Source organism: Quercus suber, unplaced genomic scaffold, assembly GCF_002906115.3.
Source record: "Quercus suber isolate HL8 unplaced genomic scaffold, Cork oak 2.0 scaffold_185, whole genome shotgun sequence".
Taxonomy (NCBI): domain Eukaryota; kingdom Viridiplantae; phylum Streptophyta; class Magnoliopsida; order Fagales; family Fagaceae; genus Quercus; species Quercus suber.
This window is the reverse complement of record NW_027069643.1, coordinates 1,053,935-1,074,705: the sequence shown is the minus strand read 5'-3', so window position 1 is coordinate 1,074,705 and position 20,771 is coordinate 1,053,935. Positions and strand designations below refer to the sequence as shown.

At 36.1% G+C, this 20,771-nt stretch overlaps 1 protein-coding gene across 1 annotated transcript in view; it reads left to right on the top strand.

The window, feature by feature from the left end:
• Positions 1-4,701: 4,701 nt before the first annotated feature.
• Positions 4,702-20,771, top strand: part of LOC111987200 (probable potassium transporter 17) — a 32,414-nt gene continuing 16,344 nt past the window's right edge. The window contains 10 exon segments of the mRNA XM_065778523.1: positions 4,702-5,064; positions 5,164-6,294; positions 10,105-10,233; positions 10,449-10,589; positions 10,797-10,937; positions 11,986-12,205; positions 12,780-12,815; positions 12,818-13,012; positions 13,102-13,152; positions 14,434-14,694. Coding sequence (XP_065634595.1) covers positions 4,702-5,064; positions 5,164-6,294; positions 10,105-10,233; positions 10,449-10,589; positions 10,797-10,937; positions 11,986-12,205; positions 12,780-12,815; positions 12,818-13,012; positions 13,102-13,152; positions 14,434-14,694 — 2,668 coding nt within the window.

Genomic DNA, 20,771 nt, shown 5'->3' with positions numbered 1-20,771 from the left:
CAAAACAGATCAACATAAATCTTAACCTGGTCTAGTGTGGCCACGGTATCATCACCCGCTCATTTAATATAGAAGGCTCCTACATAATAATAATAATAATAATAATAAAAAAACAGTTACTAATACATAATACCACAACATTCAAAATCAAATCAAGCATAAGATCCCTACCAAGCACAAACATAATTTATCAATGATTCAAGTGTGCAGGCTTCAAAAGTGAAAAATACACATCAAATAGAAGAAAGGAAATATAAAACAACTTCAACTAATGGTGAAATGAAACACCTAAGGTACGGTCCATATGCGAATTTATATTGTAAGTCTATTGTAATAGTTTCAAAGGAAGAACATGTCAATCTCTAGCTCTTTGAAGTATAGATAATATTTAAGGTTTTATAAAGCTAAGATTTCAAGTAAGATGGAAGCTGTGGTGGCAAAGGTGAGCACAGGCCAGCAATGCAAGTACATCTACTAGTCAACTTCTCAAACGCTACTAATAGTTCAAGCCATTCTAAGTTTCATGGATGAGAAAACACAATCAACTAATTGATGCTTTCCTTCATCACCCAAAACCAAACCAAGGAAAATTGAGCTGACTGAGATATTTTTAGTCATGAAAATCCAATACAGGGAGACTATAAAGTAAAATGGATGAAAGTAATCTTACCACCTAAAAGTCAAGTTTATAAAAAATGATGCAAATTTCTTAGATGCATGATCTTTTAGATCATTGAACTTCAGAATTCAAATCCATAAGGATTATTTCTACGTTGTAAACTAAAATATTTGAAGTTCTTGTCTTTAAGATCACATTCACGAGTACCACAGTAGATCTCGGCATCAACATTGACATCTACGCCTCAATAAATTAGAAATAATGTAAACCAATAAGAACAACTAGAAAACTAAGGAGTATGTCATATTCATAATACTATAAGCAAACAAACCTTCCAATTACCATGTCCCAAAACTGCTCTTCGGAGACTCTTTCCTGAGAATTAAAATGTCACGAATATCACCCTTGCCAAAAAATGAAAAAAGTGAATATGTACAAGTACACGTGTTGGTACACATCCTATAACTAAAACTCATTACATAGAAAAACACCCCATTTAAGCATTAAAGTAAATTGCATGAAGAAGGATCTGATGTATGGCCAATCCAAGAATACATCCTGACTCATACAAAAGTCAATAAAACCCTATCAGAGTTCAAACACAGAGACCAAGATCAGTAGCAAGAGCAGAAGAGAAGCAAGCAACACAAAGGATCCATCCACTGCACACAGAGTTGTTGATCTTGTAACAGAGCATAAACGGCAAGCAGTTACAAATGAAGACGACTTGTAGTTTAGTACATTTAGGAGAATTCTTAAGTAAATAGCACGTGTGTTAGTTAGTTAGTACTGTGGCTAGCACGTGTAAGAGTTTGTTAGTTCTGTTAGTTAGTTAGTTCTGTGTTCACACCTGTACAAAGCAATATATATATATCTCTGATGTAATTCTTCAATTCAATTTTTAATGAAATACAGATTTTCAATTCTGTTTTTGTGATATGGTATCAGAGCAAATTCCCAAATTCATATAGGGTTTTGTTTTTCTTTTCTTTCAATTTTTTTTTCATTTCTCAGTTTTCCCGAGAAAATCTTTCTCTGTTCTTGAGAAAATTCAGTTCTTGAGAAGTTCAATTCAATCTTCAATCTTTATTGATCATCTATGGCTTCCGCTACAAATACAAATGGTCCTACAGATCCTTCTACAACTATGAATCTATCTTCTTCTTCATAAGAATCTCCAATGGACAACCCTTTGTTCTTGCATCACGCAGAGAATCCAAGTTTAGTTCTCGTTACACAGCCTTTGATAGGTGGAGAAAACTATGCAACTTGGGCTCGTGCAGTGAGAAAAGCTTTGCTTACCAAGAATAAATTAGGGTTTATTGATGGAACCTTGACCCTCTCATCATCGTTGGTATCAACTCCTTCGAATGTGCAAGCCTGGATAAGATGTGACAACATGGTTGGGACATGGCTGACCAATTCAGTCTCACCAAAACTCCAAGCAAGCATCATTTATGAAGATACAGCCTTAGAAATCTGGAATGATCTGAAGAATCATTTTGCTCAGACAAATGGACCCAGAGTCTTCAATCTTCAAAAGGACATAGCAGAGCTTCATCAAGGAGAAATGTCTATCACTGACTTCTTTACACAGTTGAAGGTATTTTGGGACCAATTACAGAACCTTAGTCCATTTCCTGTCTGCACTTGTGGTAAATGCATTTGCAATATTAACAAGAGGCTAACTGAGCTGCAAGTAAGAGAATCAGTCATGAAATTCCTAATGGGTTTGAATGACTCTTTCTCCCAAGTTAGATCTCAAGTCTTGCTTATGGATCCTATTCCATCTCTTAGTAAGGTCTACTCATTGCTAATTCAAGAAGAGACACAAAGATCTGTACCTAATGCATCTTTTGCTAAGGTTGATTCCACGGTTTTAGCTGCTAAGTTGTCAAATGAACATCTTGATCCATTTCTTGGTGGTGTTGTTGGCAAAGGGAAGGAGAGACCAACTTGCACACACTGTGGCAAGATTGGTCACACAGTGGATAAATGCTATAAAAAGCATGGTTTCCCACTTGGCTTTAAGTTCAAGAACAAGCCTTTCATGGCTCATCAAGTATCTTCAGATGTGTTACCTGTTGGTCCTTCAATTGCTACACCAGTACATCAACAGACTGCTTTTACACCTGAACAATATCATCAACTTTTTGCTATTTTTGGAGCCTCCACTTCATCTGCTTCAGCCAGAGACAGTCCAATGGCCAATGTAGCATCATCTTCTGCATCTGCCAGTGCTCCAATGTCAGGTATTGACCTATTTCATAGTGTTTTTTTCTGCACAAGTAGTCAACAGAAGAACTTATGATAAGAGCACTTGGGTATTGGATACTGGAGCTACTGACCATTTTGTTTGTTCAATTGATTTGTTAACTTCAATAATTGCTACTATACAGTCTTTGGTACACTTGCCTAATGGGGAATCAGCTCAAGTCACTCATGTTGGAACTGTTGTTCTTTCTCCTTCACTCACTCTCACTAATGTCCTTTGTGTTCCCTCATTTAGTTTTAATTTGCTATCTGTTAGTACACTCACCTTATCACAGTCTTATTGTCTTGTTTTCCTCTCCAGTTATTGTTTTCTTCAGGACCTTTTACCTTGGAAAACGATTGGGGTGGGCAAGGCTGTTGATGGGTTGTATTTGTTGCAATGTGATAGCCTTCAGCATGTCTCTCCTTCTTCACTTGCTGATTATCTAGGCAATCACAAGTTCAATGCTTCTTTCCTTCCATTCTCTGCAACTACTTCTGCAAGTTCTGCATCTTCTTTTCTGTGGCATGCCAGATTAGGCCATCCATCAGACATGAAGCTTAAAGCTTTAGGTCATTCCATTCCTTCTTTACAATTTTTCTGTAATAAGGCTTGCCAAATTTGTCCTATGGCCAAGCTTAAACGATTACCATTCCCTTTCAATAATAAAATTTGTGCTTGTGCTTTTGATTTAGTCCATATGGATGTTTGCGGACCTTATTCAATTCCTACTTTAGATGGTTACAAGTATTTCTTGACAATTGTGGATGATGCAACCCGAGCCACTTGGCTATTTCTGATGAAATCCAAATCTGATGTTGGGTCTTTATTTCAATCCTTTTATACTATGGTTGCCACCCAATTTAGTCAAAATATTAAATCTATTCGAACTGACAATGCCAAAGAATTTACTGCCATGTCTGATTTCCTTAGTTCACATGGCATTATCCATCAACACAGCTGTGTTTACACCCCACAACAGAATTCTGTTGTGGAGAGAAAACACCAGCATTTACTTTCCATGGCTCGGGCATTACAGATTCAATCCCAAGTACCTTTGCAATTCTGGGGAGATTGTGTGTTAACTGCTGCATACCTCATTAATAGACTTCCCTCTCCTTTGTTGCATGACAAAACACCTTTTGAGCTTTTATTCCATAAGCCTCCTGAGTATAACCATCTCAAAGTCTTTGGTTGTCTTTGCTTTGCCTCTAAAATTGCTCAAACTAGAAACAAATTCTCACCAAGGGCAAGAAGATGTGTTTTCCTTGGCTATCCTTGTAATATCAAAGGTTACAAACTATATGATCTTGACACTTATGTTGTTTTTGTCTCAAGGGATGTTGTCTTCCATGAATCTGTTTTCCCTTATGTGCCCTCTTCAAATAAGTCTGTTTCTTCCAATACTTTACCTCTGCCATGTCCTTCCCCAGTTCCTCCCTTCCATGATGAACCAACTTTAGCTAAACCTCACACTACTTCTACTCTTCCACCTTCTTCTATCATTCAAGTTCATCATACTATTGATGATGATTTCCTTGATGAAGTTCCAGAGGCCCCTATTGACCCTATTGCAGATCCTCTTCCCATTAGAAAGTCTACTAGACCTGTTAAGAGACCTTCTTACTTACAAGAGTTTCACTGCAATTAGGTTGCCTCTATTCAGGCTCTGTCTTCTCCCCAATCTGGTACTTCTCATACCCTTTCATCTCATGTCTCATATCACAATCTTTCTCCATCATATAAGACATTTTGCTGTGCTATTTCCTCCCTTGTTGAACCCAAATTTTACTACCAAGCTGTGACTGATCCCCAATGGCAAGCTGCCATGGCTAATGAAGTAGCAGCCCTTGAAGCTAATAATACTTGGACTTTGACACCTTTGCCTGTTGGTAAGAAAGCCATAGGCTGCAAGTGGGTCTACAAAATCAAGCACAAGGTAGATGGTTCTATTGAGAGGTATAAAGCAAGGTTAGTGGCTAAGGGATTCACACAAAAGGAGGGTATAGACTATTTTGAAACCTTCTCACCAGTGGCAAAAATGGTGTCTGTCAAGGTTTTACTTGCTGTTGCAGCCATTAAGGGTTGGTTTCTTAGTCAATTGGATGTAAATAATGCTTTTCTTCATGGAGATTTGGATGAGGAAGTGTATATGGCTCTTCCACAAGGGTTTCACAGCCAGGGGGAGATTGTTTGTAAACTAAATAAGTCCATCTATGGACTCAAGCAAGCTTCTAGGCAATGGTTTGCCAAATTCTCAAGTACCTTGATTTAGCTTGGTTTTATTCAGTCCAAGGCTGATTATTCTTTGTTTACTAGGAGACATGGTGATATTTTCATGATTCTTTTGGTTTATGTTGATGATGTTTTGATAGCTTGCAATGACAAGGCTGAAGTGGATAGATTCAAAGTAATGCTAGATGAGAAGTTCAAACTTAAGGATTTGGGTGATTTGAAATATTTCCTTGGTTTGGAAGTTGCAAGATCAGACAAAGGAATTGCTCTTTGTCAAAGGAAATACACTCTTGAATTACTCAATGATGCTGGACTCCTTGGCTGTAAGTCTGCTAAAACTCCTATGGAGCACAGCTTGAGGTTAAGCAAGATTGAAGGGGAAGAGCTTAAAGATCCCAGCCATTACAGAAGACTTGTGGGCAGGCTCTTGTACTTGACAATCACAAGACCTGACATTACATTTGCTGTCCATAAACTCAGCCAATTTATGTCTAAGCCAAGAAGACCACACCTGGATGCAGCACATAGAGTATTACAGTACTTGAAAGGTGAACCAGGTAAAGGACTCATGTTTTCTTCAGGCACAGACTTGCATTTGAAAGCATTTGCAGATGCGGATTGGGCTGCATGTCCTGATACTAGGAGGTCAGTGACTGGCTATAGCATATTCATTGGTGATTCCTTGGTGTCTTGGAAGTCCAAGAAGCAGTCTACAGTATCAAGATTCTCAGCTAAGGCTGAGTACAGATCCATGGCAGTAGCAACATGTGAGATAGTGTGGATCTTATACTTTCTTAAGGATATTGGAGTGAATCATGAAAAGGAAGCTTTGCTGTTCTGTGACAGTCAAGCTGCACTGCATATTGGTTCTAATCCGGTCTTCCATGAGAGGACAAAACATATAGAAATTGACTGTCATGTGGTCAGGGATAAGGTGATAGAAAAGGTGATTAAGCTGAACCATGTTAGATCAAACTGCCAACTAGTTGATATGCTCACCAAAGCTTTGCATCACAATCAGTTTTCAAATCTTACTAACAAAATGGGAATGCTTAATATATATACACCTGCTGCTCTTGAGGGGGAGTATCAGAGTTCAAACACAGAGACCAAGATCAGTAGCAAGAGCAGAAGAGAAGCAAGCAACACAAAGGATCCATCCACTGCACACAGAGTTATTGATCTTGTAACAGAGCATAAACGGCAAGCAGTTACAAATGAAGACGACTTGTAGTTTAGTACATTTAGGAGTATTCTTAAGTAAATAGCACGTGTGTTAGTTAGTCAGTACTGTGGCTAGCACGTGTAAGAGTTTGTTAGTTCTGTTAGTTAGTTAGTTCTGTGTTCACACCTGTACAAAGCAATATATATATATATCTCTGATGTAATTCTTCAATTCAATTTTTAATGAAATACAGATTTTCAATTCTGTTTTTGTGATAAACCCAAACTCACATGAAAATTAAATGTTCTGCAACTCTACTCTGGCTTCATTAAGTTGACAAGTACCTTGTGTTTTGTTATTCTCAAGAAGTGAATTGGGAAAAAATTAAATTACCCTAACAGAAGAATAAGAATAGAGAATTTATCGGCTATGAAATTAGAGAACGAAATCACATTAAAAAAAAAAAAAATTAACAAATTCTTAGGTGCAGATTAGACTCTTATAATCTAAATTGAAACCAACAATACTCAAATTGGAAGCAATTCAAACATTAACGCTTCACTGATATCCGATGCGATTTGTACTAATATGTATTTAATTGTAGAGAGAGAAAAGAGTTACCTTCTTGGAAGCAGGGGCGGAGCTAGGGGGTGCCGAGAGGGGGCATTGCCCACTTTTGCCTTCTTAAAATATTAGCCCATTCTATATTAACATAACCCAATTCTATTATTTAAAAAAAAAAAAAAAAAACAGATATCTTGATGCTTGTCTAACTTATAACCTCATATTGTTTGATTTTTCTACTCTCTTTCTTTGGTAATTTTTTAAATGCATATCTTGTATTGTAGTATAAATAAATGGTTAATAAATAGGATGGTTTTTGAAACATAAGTTTGCATGTTAAGCTAAAATAAATAGACCTATAACATATAGCATTACAAAAATAATAGAAATTTACCTAAGTTGAACTTTATGTCTATCTAATAACTAAAAATCTTTCAATTCGTAAGTAGAGTTATAACTTTTTTATTTTTTATTTTTTTATTTTATATAATTAAAATTTTAAAAGGATTATTCATGTAAATAAATTCCTAAATAGATAAATATAATATAATGAATATGTTATTTTATTGGGAATTTTCTTGCATTTTGTTTATAGGACTTCTATTATTTCTTTTAATTGTTTCTTCAAACTTATCTAAACATATGGACATCCTCATAAATTCCTTAATGTATGCCTGTAGCACTCTGCTCAGGTTTAAAATTCACAAAAATATAGAGGACAAGACAGGGGTATATTAATGCTTACATTATTTTTGTGAGACTATTGAATTACCTTTGAATCTTTGATATGGGAACAATCTTTCACATTTTTACAATTCAAACCATATTATAATGTTCGCTTTAACTTCTTTGGTAGTCTCTCTTTCATCTTTTTCTTCTATAATTTAATAAAATTTCTTACCCTATCATTTTATTGAAATACAAAATAGTAGTTTGTTGCTAATAATTTCCATGAAAAGTTGTAAAGGGCTGATTTGGCCGCATCATGCATGTGCTGAAGAAGACCTCAGTGAGAGACGCATCTAGTCTTTTTATTGGGTTACTTGAATTAAAGGATACTTTGTAATTACGATTTTAGGAAGACTCAAATATTCTTCCACTTCTTTTGGGTAAAGAAAATAACTTTGGTGTTCTTTTTCTTTACACTATTATGACAGTCTGTCTCTTAATAGGTCTGTTAAATATTAGCTCTGATACCATATTAAATGGATAATATTATCAAACGTAATGTGTTATACCATGTTGTGTATGTTAGAGTGGATGCGGAAGAGGAAGCATAGAATAGGAACACTGAGAATAAGAGGGTTACGTGGTTCAGCCTTGACGGCCTACATCCACGGAGGAATCCCTTAAGGGCTACATCTTTATTGTATAAGAGTGTAGTACAAAACCTGTGTTACAATGAATCCTAACATGAGTATATATAGGCGACTAAACCCTAAACTACTAGTAAAAGTAGGAATGAGTTTGGGCGTATTACATTGGGCTAATATCACTAATATATATCTCTAACACAAGAGATTAAAAAAAAAAAAGTTGTGTATGCTAGAGTGGATGCGGAAGGAGAAGCATAGAATAGAAATATCGAGAACATGAGAGTTACGTGGTTCAGCCTTGTTGGCCTACATCCACGGAGAAATCCCTTACGGGCTATATCTTTATTGTATAAGAGTGTAGTACAATAACTTGTATTACAATAAAGATGTAGCCCTTAAGGGATTCCTCTGTGGATGTAGGCCGTCAAAGCTGAATCACGTAATTCTCATGTTCTCGATGTTTCTATTCTATACTTCTCCTTCCGCATCTACTCTAGCATACACAACATGGTATAATACATTGCGTTTGATAATATTGTCCATTTAACATGGTATCAGAGCTAATATTTAACAAGTTCCATGCTATTAAATTTCATCATAAAAATCAAATTCACATGATTGAGATAGAAATCAGAAACACCACACCACTCCATTCGAGCATATATGCAAAATCGTAACATTCACTGATGTAGTCGTTTATGGCTTTTGATCTGTATGTATAATTGTAAATATGGACCTTCCACCACAGAACTGGAAATATATAGGTCCCAGCCATAAATTCAGGATGATTTGGAAACCTTTCATCTTGTTGTACTTACTTTCATTAAAGTGATAGTTTGTAATAAGTAAATCTGCGTTTAAAATTATATATACATGCATGTCCAGACTTAATTAAGTATTTTTGTGCCCATGTTTTGTTTATGTATTACTCCTATGTACTATAAATAAAGAAAGTTCAGATTCACACTATCTATAATAAATGACAAACTTTTGGTACAATTTCGTCGTTATTGTGCTCTAGAATTTCAAATTAAATTTAAACGTGTGGTTACATTGAATTTATTGGGGGATGGAACAAAAAAAAATTCATTACATTTCTAGATTAGCCTACCACCTCAATTATTGGTCCACCCCAATTTTCAATTAATTATTTTTATGATCCATGTGTGAAGTGGTAGCTTAATTTAAGAATGCTATGAATTTTGTTGTATTCCTAAAATTATTTTTGAATTTAATTATTATTTGAAAAAATACATATGACATTCTCTTACAAAAAGAAAGAAAATAATTACGAATTAAAATGAAATGAATAAAGTTTGGGATATAACAATTTTACAACAATTTCATAGAAAAGTTTACGTCACAAATTATTAATGGTAATTAAAAAAAATATATTATAGTGGTGTTCTTATAGGGTGAAGTTTGAGTTTTGTGACATATATCATTAGGATAATGGACCCACTACATGCAGGAATCTAAGCCTTACCCCCCAAAAAAACCATAGTGGCTCTACTCCTTTTCCAAATTCCTTAGTGTCATATCAGTGAGACAATGGCTTTTTCCACCACCCAACACAAATCTCTATCCCTCTAGGGCTAGGATGATACACAAAAAAGGGTGAGGTTTGAGTTTTGTGACATATATCATTAGGATAATGGACCCACTACATGCAGGAATCTAAGCCTTACACCCCAAAAAAACCATAGTGGCCCTACTCCTTTTCCAAATTCCTTAGTGTCATATCAGTGAGACAATGGCTTTTTCCCGTCTCACCTAATACCTTCTCCAACTTGGGAAGCCTCATCAGATAGGTGAGGCCAAGCTAAACTTGGCTTCCGTTGAATACAACTGAAGGCTTGTGCCACCACCCAAGACAAATCTCTATCAATCTTCTCTGTCTCATACTCTAGAGAAGTGGGGGAGTTTTTGGAGGTTTGTGTGAATGGATTAGCAAAGACAGAATGAGTCACAACCAAATCTGTCTGAGGTTAACGTTGTTGTTGTTGCTGATTCTACTGCCTCTGATGGCCGCCTTCTCCACCTTCATGATTCTGCTTCCCTTCCAAATGCAAATGAACAAGTATTCATTCATATTTCTCACCTCTCTCTTTCTCACTCTCTGTGCACATATAAACATGCATTTCTGGTTCCACACTTCCTTCTCAAACAGTTGCAGAAAAGCATATGTAAATATGTTTGTATCTACAAAGCATGTTCATCAATATGGGTTTTATTTTGTTTCGTTTTTCTCATGAACTTTATGTTTGGTGTATGTAATGGTTGTGAATGGACCAGCAAAGTCAGAGTGAGTCACGACCAAATCTGTCTGAGGTTAACATTGTTGTTGTTGCTGATTCTACTGCCTCTAATGGCCGCCCTCTCGACCTTCATGCTCTTAGTACTGATTCTGCTTCCCTTCCAAATGCAAACGAACAGGTATTCATTCATATTTCTCACCTCTCTCTTTCTCACTCTCTCTGTACATATAAACATGCATTTCTGGTTCCACACTTCCTTCTCAAACAGTTGCAGAAAAACATATGTTTGTATCTACAAAGCATGTTTTTCAATACGGGTTTGATTTTGTTTCGTTTTTCTCGTGAACTTTATGTTTGGTGTACGCAATGGTTGTGAATGGACCAGCAAAGTCAGAGTGAGTCACGACCAAATCTGTCTGAGGTTGACATTGTTGTAGTTGCTGATTCTACTGCCTCTAATGGCCGCCCTCTCGACCTTCATGCTCTTAGTACTGATTCTGCTTCCCTTCCAAATGCAAACGAACAGGTATTCATTCATATTTCTCACCTCTCTCTTTCTCACTCTCTCTCTGCACATATAAACATGCATTTCTGGTTACACACTTCCTTTTCAAACAGTTGCCGAAAAATATATGTTTGTATCTACAAAGCATGTTTATCAATATGGGTTTGATTTTGTTTCGTTTTTCTCATGAACTTTATGTTCGGTGTATGTAATGGTTGTGCTAGATTCTTTAATATGTTTACATATTTGGAGTTTGTTTTTAAAAAAAAAATATACTTTTTAATAAGCAATGTAACTTTATTTTTAAAATTTTTGAGAACTTTTGGTGATTGAAATTTTTAATAAAAGTATTATTATTATTAGTTTTAAGTTGTATGATGTGTAACATTTACGTTGAAGCACATAATGCAAGCGTTGGTGTGACCCAATAAAAAATTATGATAAATAATTTAGTTTAAAAATTTTTGAAAACAAATTTTTTATTGGAGTAGTATTTGAAATTTTAATGATAGAGATTTACCAAGAACAAACTATCTTTAATGATTTTAGTATACTATAGTATTTCACATGTGGAAGGAGGCAAGACGACAGTCTTAATGTGTAACACATAAACTCATAAAGGGATATAAGAATTGCCCATATCCACATGGTATAAGGATGGGAATGTGTAAAATATAGGGATATAAGGATTGTCCATATTCACTGTTCACATGGTATAAGGAGGGGCATCCCAGTGTGTAGTATGTAACTTTTTCCATATGGTGTATGATTTGTAATATATATCTTCAGTTTCTGCCCTGCTTTCTTCCTGATTTTCTTTACCAGTCATTTTTAAAAAGTAATTTAAAAAAATCATGATTTCTTGATTACATTCTAAATTGATACACACAATTCCTTGTTAAACAGTGCTTTCACGATTTAAACAGTGTTTGGAGTTATTCTTTGTTATTTTGTTGGTCATGTTTCTCCTCTTCCAATTTGAACACTTTCAAACGTATATTTAAGCTTTTATTTTATTTTTTTTATGTAAATTATAAGTCTTATCTTAAATAATTAATTTAATTAGCAGATCAGTCGATGGAGTACTCTGGTACTTGCGTACAAGACTCTTGGAGTGGTATTTGGGGGACTTGTAACATCTCCATTGTATGTGTATCCTTCAATGCCATTGAAGTCTCCGACGAAAGAAGACTACTTGGGTATCTACAGCATAATGTTCTGGACTCTTACTCTCATTGGTGCTTTAAAGTATGCTAGCATAGCTATCAAAGCCGATGATCAGGGAGAAGGTATTACATGAACCTGGATAATTGCTTTTATTGTTCTCATATATCTGGATTTCTTGCATACTTATTCTGAAGTGCAGTTTGCTTACCTTTCAATTTCTGTATTGGATTTGGGTGAAGATGATTGATTACTTCTAAGATTATGTCTTAATCAACTTAGTTGCTAAGTTGTTGTTATCTCCTTCTTTTCTAGCTTACTTATTCTGAAGTGCACTTTGTTTGCCTTTTATTATCTATACTGGTGTTGGGTGTAGATAATTGACTAATTCTAAGATTAATAATTTAGTTGTTAAATTTTTGTTATTTCCTTTGTTGAGAATTGGGTGGTTGGTTGGACTAGTGGATGATTTGCCACTGTTTGAATTGTTTCACTTACCAGTTTTCCACTTAAAGTGTGAGGAAATGCTATGGATTATTGGAAGAATGCTGTTTTCACCAGAATAAGGGTTGGGTGATATATCAGTGCGCTGATGCATTTCATGTTTGCATTTCATGTTTTTTGTATGTGAAGCAACTTAAGTTGGTTACTGTCTGCAATTTAAATTCTTTACTTATACGGACACCTTTTTAATTGCAGGAGGAACATTTGCCTTGTATTCATTACTATGTAGGCATTTGGAATTCTTTCATCAAAACGTGTAAGTTCAAATTCAAGCCTTTCACACACTATGAATGAGGGCAGTGAAAAGAAAAGAAGGCTCGGAATGTTTTTTGAAAGCAGTATAGTTGCTAGGAGGGTATTGCTTTTTGTTGCCATGTTAGGCATGTGCATGCTTATTAACGATGGTATACTTACCCCTGCAATCTCAGGTTTGTCTCCCCAATTTTGTCTGTCTTAATTATAATTTGGTCTGGTGCTTAATTGGATTTAATATTTTTAACTTTGTAAATTTGTTCAGTGTTGTCAGCAATGGATGGACTAAGAGCACCGTTTCCTTGTCTGAGTAAATGTAAGTACTCATCCAGATTGTAATAACTTTGCACAAGCTTGAGAATTTTTGGGTCTTCCTGTAAGATATTGTTAAGATTGACTGACTCATGTATATCATAGTTGGCTGTGCTTGGAGTTGGCAATATGTTCAAGCTACATTTTGCATGATCTACGTAAACTCTTCTGTTATTTCATAAAAATCTTTTCTATGTTGCCTCTAAAAGCTCAAAAAATGAGAAAAGTTAATCATAAAATGCATTCCTCTAATCATATACAACTAATGATTAATTCCATGATAAAAAGTAAGAATCAGGAACAGAATCCTCCAAAATCAGTTTACAGTCTGCTTTATTTGCTTTTAGTATGACGGTAGTAGAGAAAGGGAATTACTGTGGCAAAATTTGTAGGAGTGCATCATTAAGGCTAAAGAACAGTATATCATAGTTGGCTGTGCTTGGAGTTGGCAATATGTTCAAGCTACATTTTGCATGATCTACGTAAACTCTTCTGTTATTTCATAAAAATCTTTTCTATGTTGCCTCTAAAAGCTCAAAAAATGAGAAAAGTTAATCATAAAATGCATTCCTCTAATCATATACAACTAATGATTAATTCCATGATAAAAAGTAAGAATCAGGAACAGAATCCTCCAAAATCAGTTTACAGTCTGCTTTATTTGCTTTTAGTATGACGGTAGTAGAGAAAGGGAATTACTGTGGCAAAATTTGTAGGAGTGCATCATTAAGGCTAAAGAACATGACGTATACTGGATGATGTCCTGAAAAGATTATTATCCTTGTATTGGGCCAACCAAGGAGGTGTGTCATTTCCAAATCAACTAATGAATTGTGTTCAAGAAGCTTTATAAACAGGAATGTTGATATTGTCATGAAAATCACTCTTAAGACAGAAATCAGGACATACGTTGGAGTCACTAGATGCTTTGTTTTTAAACAAGGGTTTCAAAAGTCAAACTCACGCAAATTCTGTCATAAACACAATGAGCAGATGTTTTGATGCCATGATGTAAGCGACTGATTCAGTTTGAAAGGATCACATACATTCCAAAAAATGGAGAGAATGCATGTCACGTAAACAAAGGAAAGGGAAAATATTTGGAAATCAAGTGGGAAATACAAACCCATCTTAAAGTAGGCCTCCTGTATGTTCTAGGAAACCACCAAGTCAGCATTCTGTACTGGAAATTGGGGTTGCATTGTTCTATTGATACAAAAATTTACAATTTAATTGAAAAAATATCACTTTGAATTTATTTACTCTCTGGTTTGTTATCTTGCAGCTCTGGTGGAGGCACTCTCTGCAGTAGTGTTAGTTGTCTTATTCCTGTTGCAAAAGTTTGGTACCTCTAGAGTGAGTTTCCTCTTTTCTCCTATAATGGCTGCATGGACCTTGAACACTCCACTTGTCGGAATTTATAGCATTATACATCATTATCCAAGTATATTCAAGGCTATATCGCCACACTACATCTTCCATTTCTTTCGGAGAAATGGAAAGGAGGGCTGGCTGTTGCTTAGTAGCACTTTCCTTTGCATCACAGGTGAGTGTCATATTTAGATAATATGAATTCATAAATTCAAGTAGAAGAGTAGCATAATTACTTTGGGTTGAGTTCTTTAACATTATGATAGCCCTAAACCCAGATACATACACAAATCTTGGGTCGTGGAACTTATTGAAATGATTATCCTGAAAATATTAATTTACATAGGGTGCAGACTGACAAAAATGTCTAGAAGTTATTAATGAAAAAGATTTTATGAGTTTCTCAAAATAAGCTGAGAATGATTTTCCCAAAACGATTTTAGATATTGTTAATGTAGGATGTACAGTGTATTAAGAAGAAAAACAAGAAGAAAAGTGCTGAGAGTGTTGAGGCACGTGAGGTTCACATGGAAGAGGTTAGTAAAGAGAAGATGCAGCAGAGATTAGTTGATAAGGAGCAGCCAGATGCAGACACGTGATTGAGCATTAACTACTTCCGCATTTGCAGCCACTAACTCCTTAATTCACGGATCAATTAGTTTTAGAAATTATTATTTTTTTTTTCTCTTTTACGCTTACTTCAGTTGCTTGTACATATACATATAAAAGCAAAGCTACTCTGTAAATTCTGATTCATTCTCATTCAATGAAAGAATAATCTTCTATTCACTTTTCTTCCAAAGAGAAACAGAGAGAGAGAGAGAGAGGGGTAAAGAGAGTGTTTTTCATTGAATGTGATACTATTTTTCATGGTATCAGAGCTGTAACAATGGCTTTCGCTGATCAAGCTTCTTCGATTCCTGTTCCAGATCCAGTGGATTCTTCGGATTGTAATGAATTGAATCCCAATCCATATTGCTTGAAGAGTGGTGATAATCCTGGTTCTATTCTGGTCACTAAGCTTTTGATTGGACGTGTCAATTATCCATCCTGGTCACGAGCAATGGTTATTGCTCTCACTGCCAAGAACAAAATTGAGTTCATCAATGGTGTTATCAGCAAACCAGAAGCCAATTCTCCACTGTACAAAGATTGGACTCTTGCGAACACAATGGTCCTTTCTTGGATATACAACTCTGTGAATAAGAACATCAAATCTAGTGTGATGTACAACGAGACTGCTAGGCAGGTCTGGTTGGATTTAAAGCACAGATTTGCTCAAGGCAATGCTGCCAAGATCTACTCACTACAGAAGGCAATTTCTCACATTTCTCAAAACAATCTTTTGGTGAGTGATTACTTCACTAACTTCAAGACACTTTCTGATGAATTGATGAATTGTGATCCTTTGCCTGAATGTTCTTGTGGAGCAATGAGGATTTTGACTGAAAAATTTGAGAAAGATTGTGTGATGAAGTTCTTGATGGGACTGAATGAGAACTATGCTGCAATTCGAACTCAAGTCCTCATGGCTGATCCAATGCCTGATCTGAATAAGGTGTATTCTATGGTTCTTCATGAGGAAATGCAAAAGAACATTAGTTCATCCTCCTCCTTTGAGATTGAAGCAGCTGCTTTGTATTCTAATGTAAGTGCTAAGCCTAATTTAGGGAATAGGTATGGCAATCGAAAGGAAAGGCCAATTTGCAGTCACTGTGGCATTCAAGGGCACATTATTGACAAATGTTACAAGTTACATGGCTATCCGCCTGGATATAAGCCAAAAGGAAAATCATCTTTAGCAAATCAAGTTTCTAATTTCATTGGAAATGATCAATTGGTCATGTCAAATTCTGGTTCCATGTCCACCACTAGTTCACTGGAGCATCAGGCCATGAAGTGCCCTATCACTCAAGAACAATGTCAGCAGCTAATGGCTTTCTTGAACAGTCAGTCTTTGGATGGATCTCAAGTTGGAAGTTCTCATCAGGCAGCCAATGTGGTAGCTACAGGTCTTCACTCTCAGGCCATGGTTCAGCATCCTCTAATGCCAAGTTTCACAGGTAAGGTTATAACTTCCTCTTGTGCTTCCACCTTAGACCCTTCACATTCCATTTTTTCTTCCCAGAAAGTTAATAGACTAGCTTTTTCTGCCAATACCTGGATATTGGATACTGGAGCTAGTGATCATTTTGTACATTCTGTCACTATCCTATCTACCATAACTTCCACTTTAGAAGCTTATGTTCAATTACCTAATGGAGAGACTGCATTAGTGAGTCACATTGGCACTGTCATTATCTCAGAACATTTAATCCTTGAAAATGTCTTGGTTGTTCCTTCTTTTCATTTCAATCTTATTTCTGTTAGTCAATTGGTCAAGTCCTTGACTTGTTGTTTCATCTTTCTTGGTGATATGTGTTTTATCCAGGACCTTCTTCACTGGAAGATGATTGGTCTGGGTAAAGAACTTCAAGGACTTTACATTCTTCAAGACACTGCAACACAGTGTTCTTCTCAGATTACTGCATTTTTACATTCCATTGCATCAGCTGTTCGAACTGATCTTTGGCAAATCAGATTGGGTCATCCTTCTGATCAGAAATTATACATATTGAATAAAACTGTGCCTATTGTTTCTTGTAATAACAATGAACCTTGTATGGTTTTCCCTTTGGCAAAACAAAAGAAATTACCCTTTCCTGCTAGTCAGCATGTTGTGGATTGTGCTTTTGCTTTAATACATATTGACATTTGGGGTCCTTTTTCTATTCCTACAGTTGATGGTTATAGATTCTTCTTAACAATAGTTGATGATTACACTAGATGCACTTGGCTTTATCTTTTAAGGTTCAAGTCTGAATGTCAATCAATTTTAAAAAAATTTTGTTCTATGGTTGAAACACAATTTGACCTCAAAGTTAAGATCATTAGATCAGACAATGCAGCTGAATTTGTGATGAAATCTTTTTATCAAGAAAAAGGAATTATTCATCAGTTGAGCTGTGTTCAAACTCCACAATAAAATTCTGTTGTTGAGAGGAAGCATCAACACCTCTTAAATGTAGCAAGAGCATTGAGATTTCAGTCCAATCTGCCTTTACATTTTTGGGGTGATTGTGTGTTGACAGCAGCTTATTTGATGAATAGGTTACCTTCTTCTCCTTTGAATCACAAAACCCCTTATGAAATGCTTTTCAAAAAACCACCTTCCTATACTCATTTAAAGGTTTTTGGTTGTTTGTGTTTTGCTTCTACTCTTTCTCATAATAGGCACAAATTTGCTCCTAGAGCTAAGAAATGTGTTTTCTTAGGCTATCCATTTGGCATTAAAGGATATAAAGTTCTGGATATTGACACCAATACCTCCTTTATTTCAAGGGATGTTGTTTTTCATGAAACAATTTTTCCTTTTGCCTCTGCTTCTGTTCAGGTAGATTCAGATTTCCTTGTTTTTCCTAAACTTGTTTTGGATTGTGAATATGATCCTATATTTGATACTACTGAGCATTTTGAGCATGATGACTCTTCTTCAATTCAGGATTCTAATCCTATTGTTCATTCTGAGACTGATAAACCTATTACATCTCCTACTATTGCCTCTATTCCTAATCAACTTCATGATTCTTTTGTTTCTGATGTATCTTCTTCTAGTACACAATCAGCTCCTGTTTCTAATGATATCATAGCTCAGCCATCTACTCCTACTGACATCATAGCTCCACCTCTTAGAAGGTCTACCAGATCTCACAAACCCCCTATTTACCTACAAGACTATTCATGCAAGTCTTCTACTCTTGTTCCCACTGCTGGCCAGCCTTATGACATTAGGTGTCAACTCACCTATGCCAAAATTTCCACCAAGTACAAGTCCTTTGCTTTAGCCATTTCCAATCCTAACTCTGAACCTGCTTTCTATCTTGAAGCTGTGAAATTTTCTCATTGGAAGGCTGCCATGCAGGCAGAAATTGAAGCTCTTGAAGCTAACAATACTTGGTCTGTTGTGCCTCTTCCACCTGGTAAGGTAGCTATTGGTTCAAAATGGGTTTACAAAGTGAAATATCACTCTGATGGCACCTTTGAAAGATACAAGGCCAGGTTAGTGGCCAAAGGATATACACAGAAGGCAGGCATTGATTATAATGAGACATTCTCTCCTGTGATTAAGTTCATTACTGTGAGGTTGGTTCTTAATTTAGCTGCTGTGAAACAATGGCACATCCTTCAGCTTGATGTCAACAATGCATTTCTGCATGGTGACTTGCTTGAAGATGTTTATATGTCCCTTCCATTGGGGTTTCACAGCAAGGGGGAGACAGAAGGTAAGGGGGAGTTTGTTCAGGGTGCTCAAGGTCCTTTAGTTTGCAAACTAAACAAATCTTTGTATGGTTTGAAGCAGGCATCCAAGCAATGGTTTGCCAAACTTTCTAATGCTATCTTGGAATTGGGTTTTGTTTAATCTAAAGCTGACTATTCTCTTTTTACCTTTACTAAAAGTTCTGTTTTTGTAGCACTGCTGGTATATGTGGATGACATACTCTTGATTGGAAATGATGAGTCCTATATTACTCATTTGAAGGGCATGCTAGACACTAGGTTCAAGCTCAAGGACCTAGGACCTGTCCAATATTTCTTGGGGATAGAAGTAGCTAGAAGCAAGACAGGAATAGCTTTAAACCAAAGAAAGTATGCATTAGAGATTTTGCAAGACACTGGTTTAGCTGGTTCTAAGCCTTTTAATACACCCATGGAGCAAAATATTAAGTTGTCTAAAACCAGTGGGGTTTTATTAAAGGATCCTACACAGTTTAGAAGACTTATTGGTAGACTAATGTACCTTACCATGACTAGACCAGACATAACATATGCAGTACACTTGCTCAGCCAATACATCAGTAAACCAAGAGAGCCACACTTGAAGGTAGCCTTTAGGATTGTTCAATACATCAAAGGATCACTAGGACAAGGTCTTTTTCTTTCCAACAATACAGAATTGCACTTAAAGGCATTCTGTGATGCGGACTGGGCTGGATGTCCAGACACTCGTAGGTCTACAATAGGCTATTGTGTCTATCTAGGGGAGTCCCTAATCTCCTGGAGGTCAAAGAAGCAAGGTACTGTTTCAAGAAGTTCAGCAGAAGCTGAATATAGGGCTATGGCTTCAACTACTTGTGAGATTGTGTGGCTAAAGCAGCTGTTGAAGGACCTTCATATAGAGCACAAAAGGCCAGCACTATTGTATTGTGACAATCAAGCAGCTCTTCACATAGCTGCCAATCCTGTATTCCATGAGCGCAGCAAACATATTGAAATAGATTGTCATTTGGTTAGGGAAAAGATATAGAAAGGCATCATCAAAACTTTCCATATTGCAATGGTTAATCAAAATGCAGATATATTTACTAAACCCCTGGGATTTCTAGCTTTTTCAAAGTTGGTAGCAAAGTTAGTAATGATAGATATCTACAAACCTGTTGCAGAATCAATAGAGGTGCAAGGTAGCCAATCAAGCACAGCAGCAGTGGCTACCTTGAGGGGGAGTATTAAGAAGAAAAACAAGAAGAAAAGTGCTGAGAGTGTTGAGGCACATGAGGTTCACATGGAAGAGGTTAGTAAAGAGAAGATGCAGCAGAGATTAGTTGATAAGGAGCAGCCAGATGCAGACACGTGATTGAGCATTAACTACTTCCGCATTTGCAGCCACTAACTCCTTAATTCACGGATCAATTAGTTTTAGAAATTATTATTTTTTGTTTTTTTTTCTTTTACGCTTGCTTCAGTTGCTTGTACATATACATATAAAAGCAAAGCTACTCTGTAAATTCTGATTCATTCTCATTCAATGAAAGAATAATCTTCTATTCACTTTTCTTCCAGAGAGAAACAGAGAGAGAGAGAGAGAGAGAGAGAGAGAGAGAGAGGGGGGTAAAGAGAGTGTTTTTCATTGAATGTGATACTGTTTTTCACAGTGAGGTAGGTTTAAAATTGTTGAATGTTCAACTTATAAGTGCAATACTTATGGGATCTCTTTCACAATTTTCTTTCATGATTCTCTTTAGGCAGAAGGATCCCAAGAATGCACATAGTGGATATCTTTTGCATTGCTTGGTACTCCAAAGAACTCATAGGAATTATCTTTTAGTAGTTTGATATTTACACCATGACCAAGAACTCAATTATATTATTTGGATTATTTGATTTCAGTTGATTTTGTTGAAGAACTACTAGGCCTTTATGTTTGAGGGTCTAGAC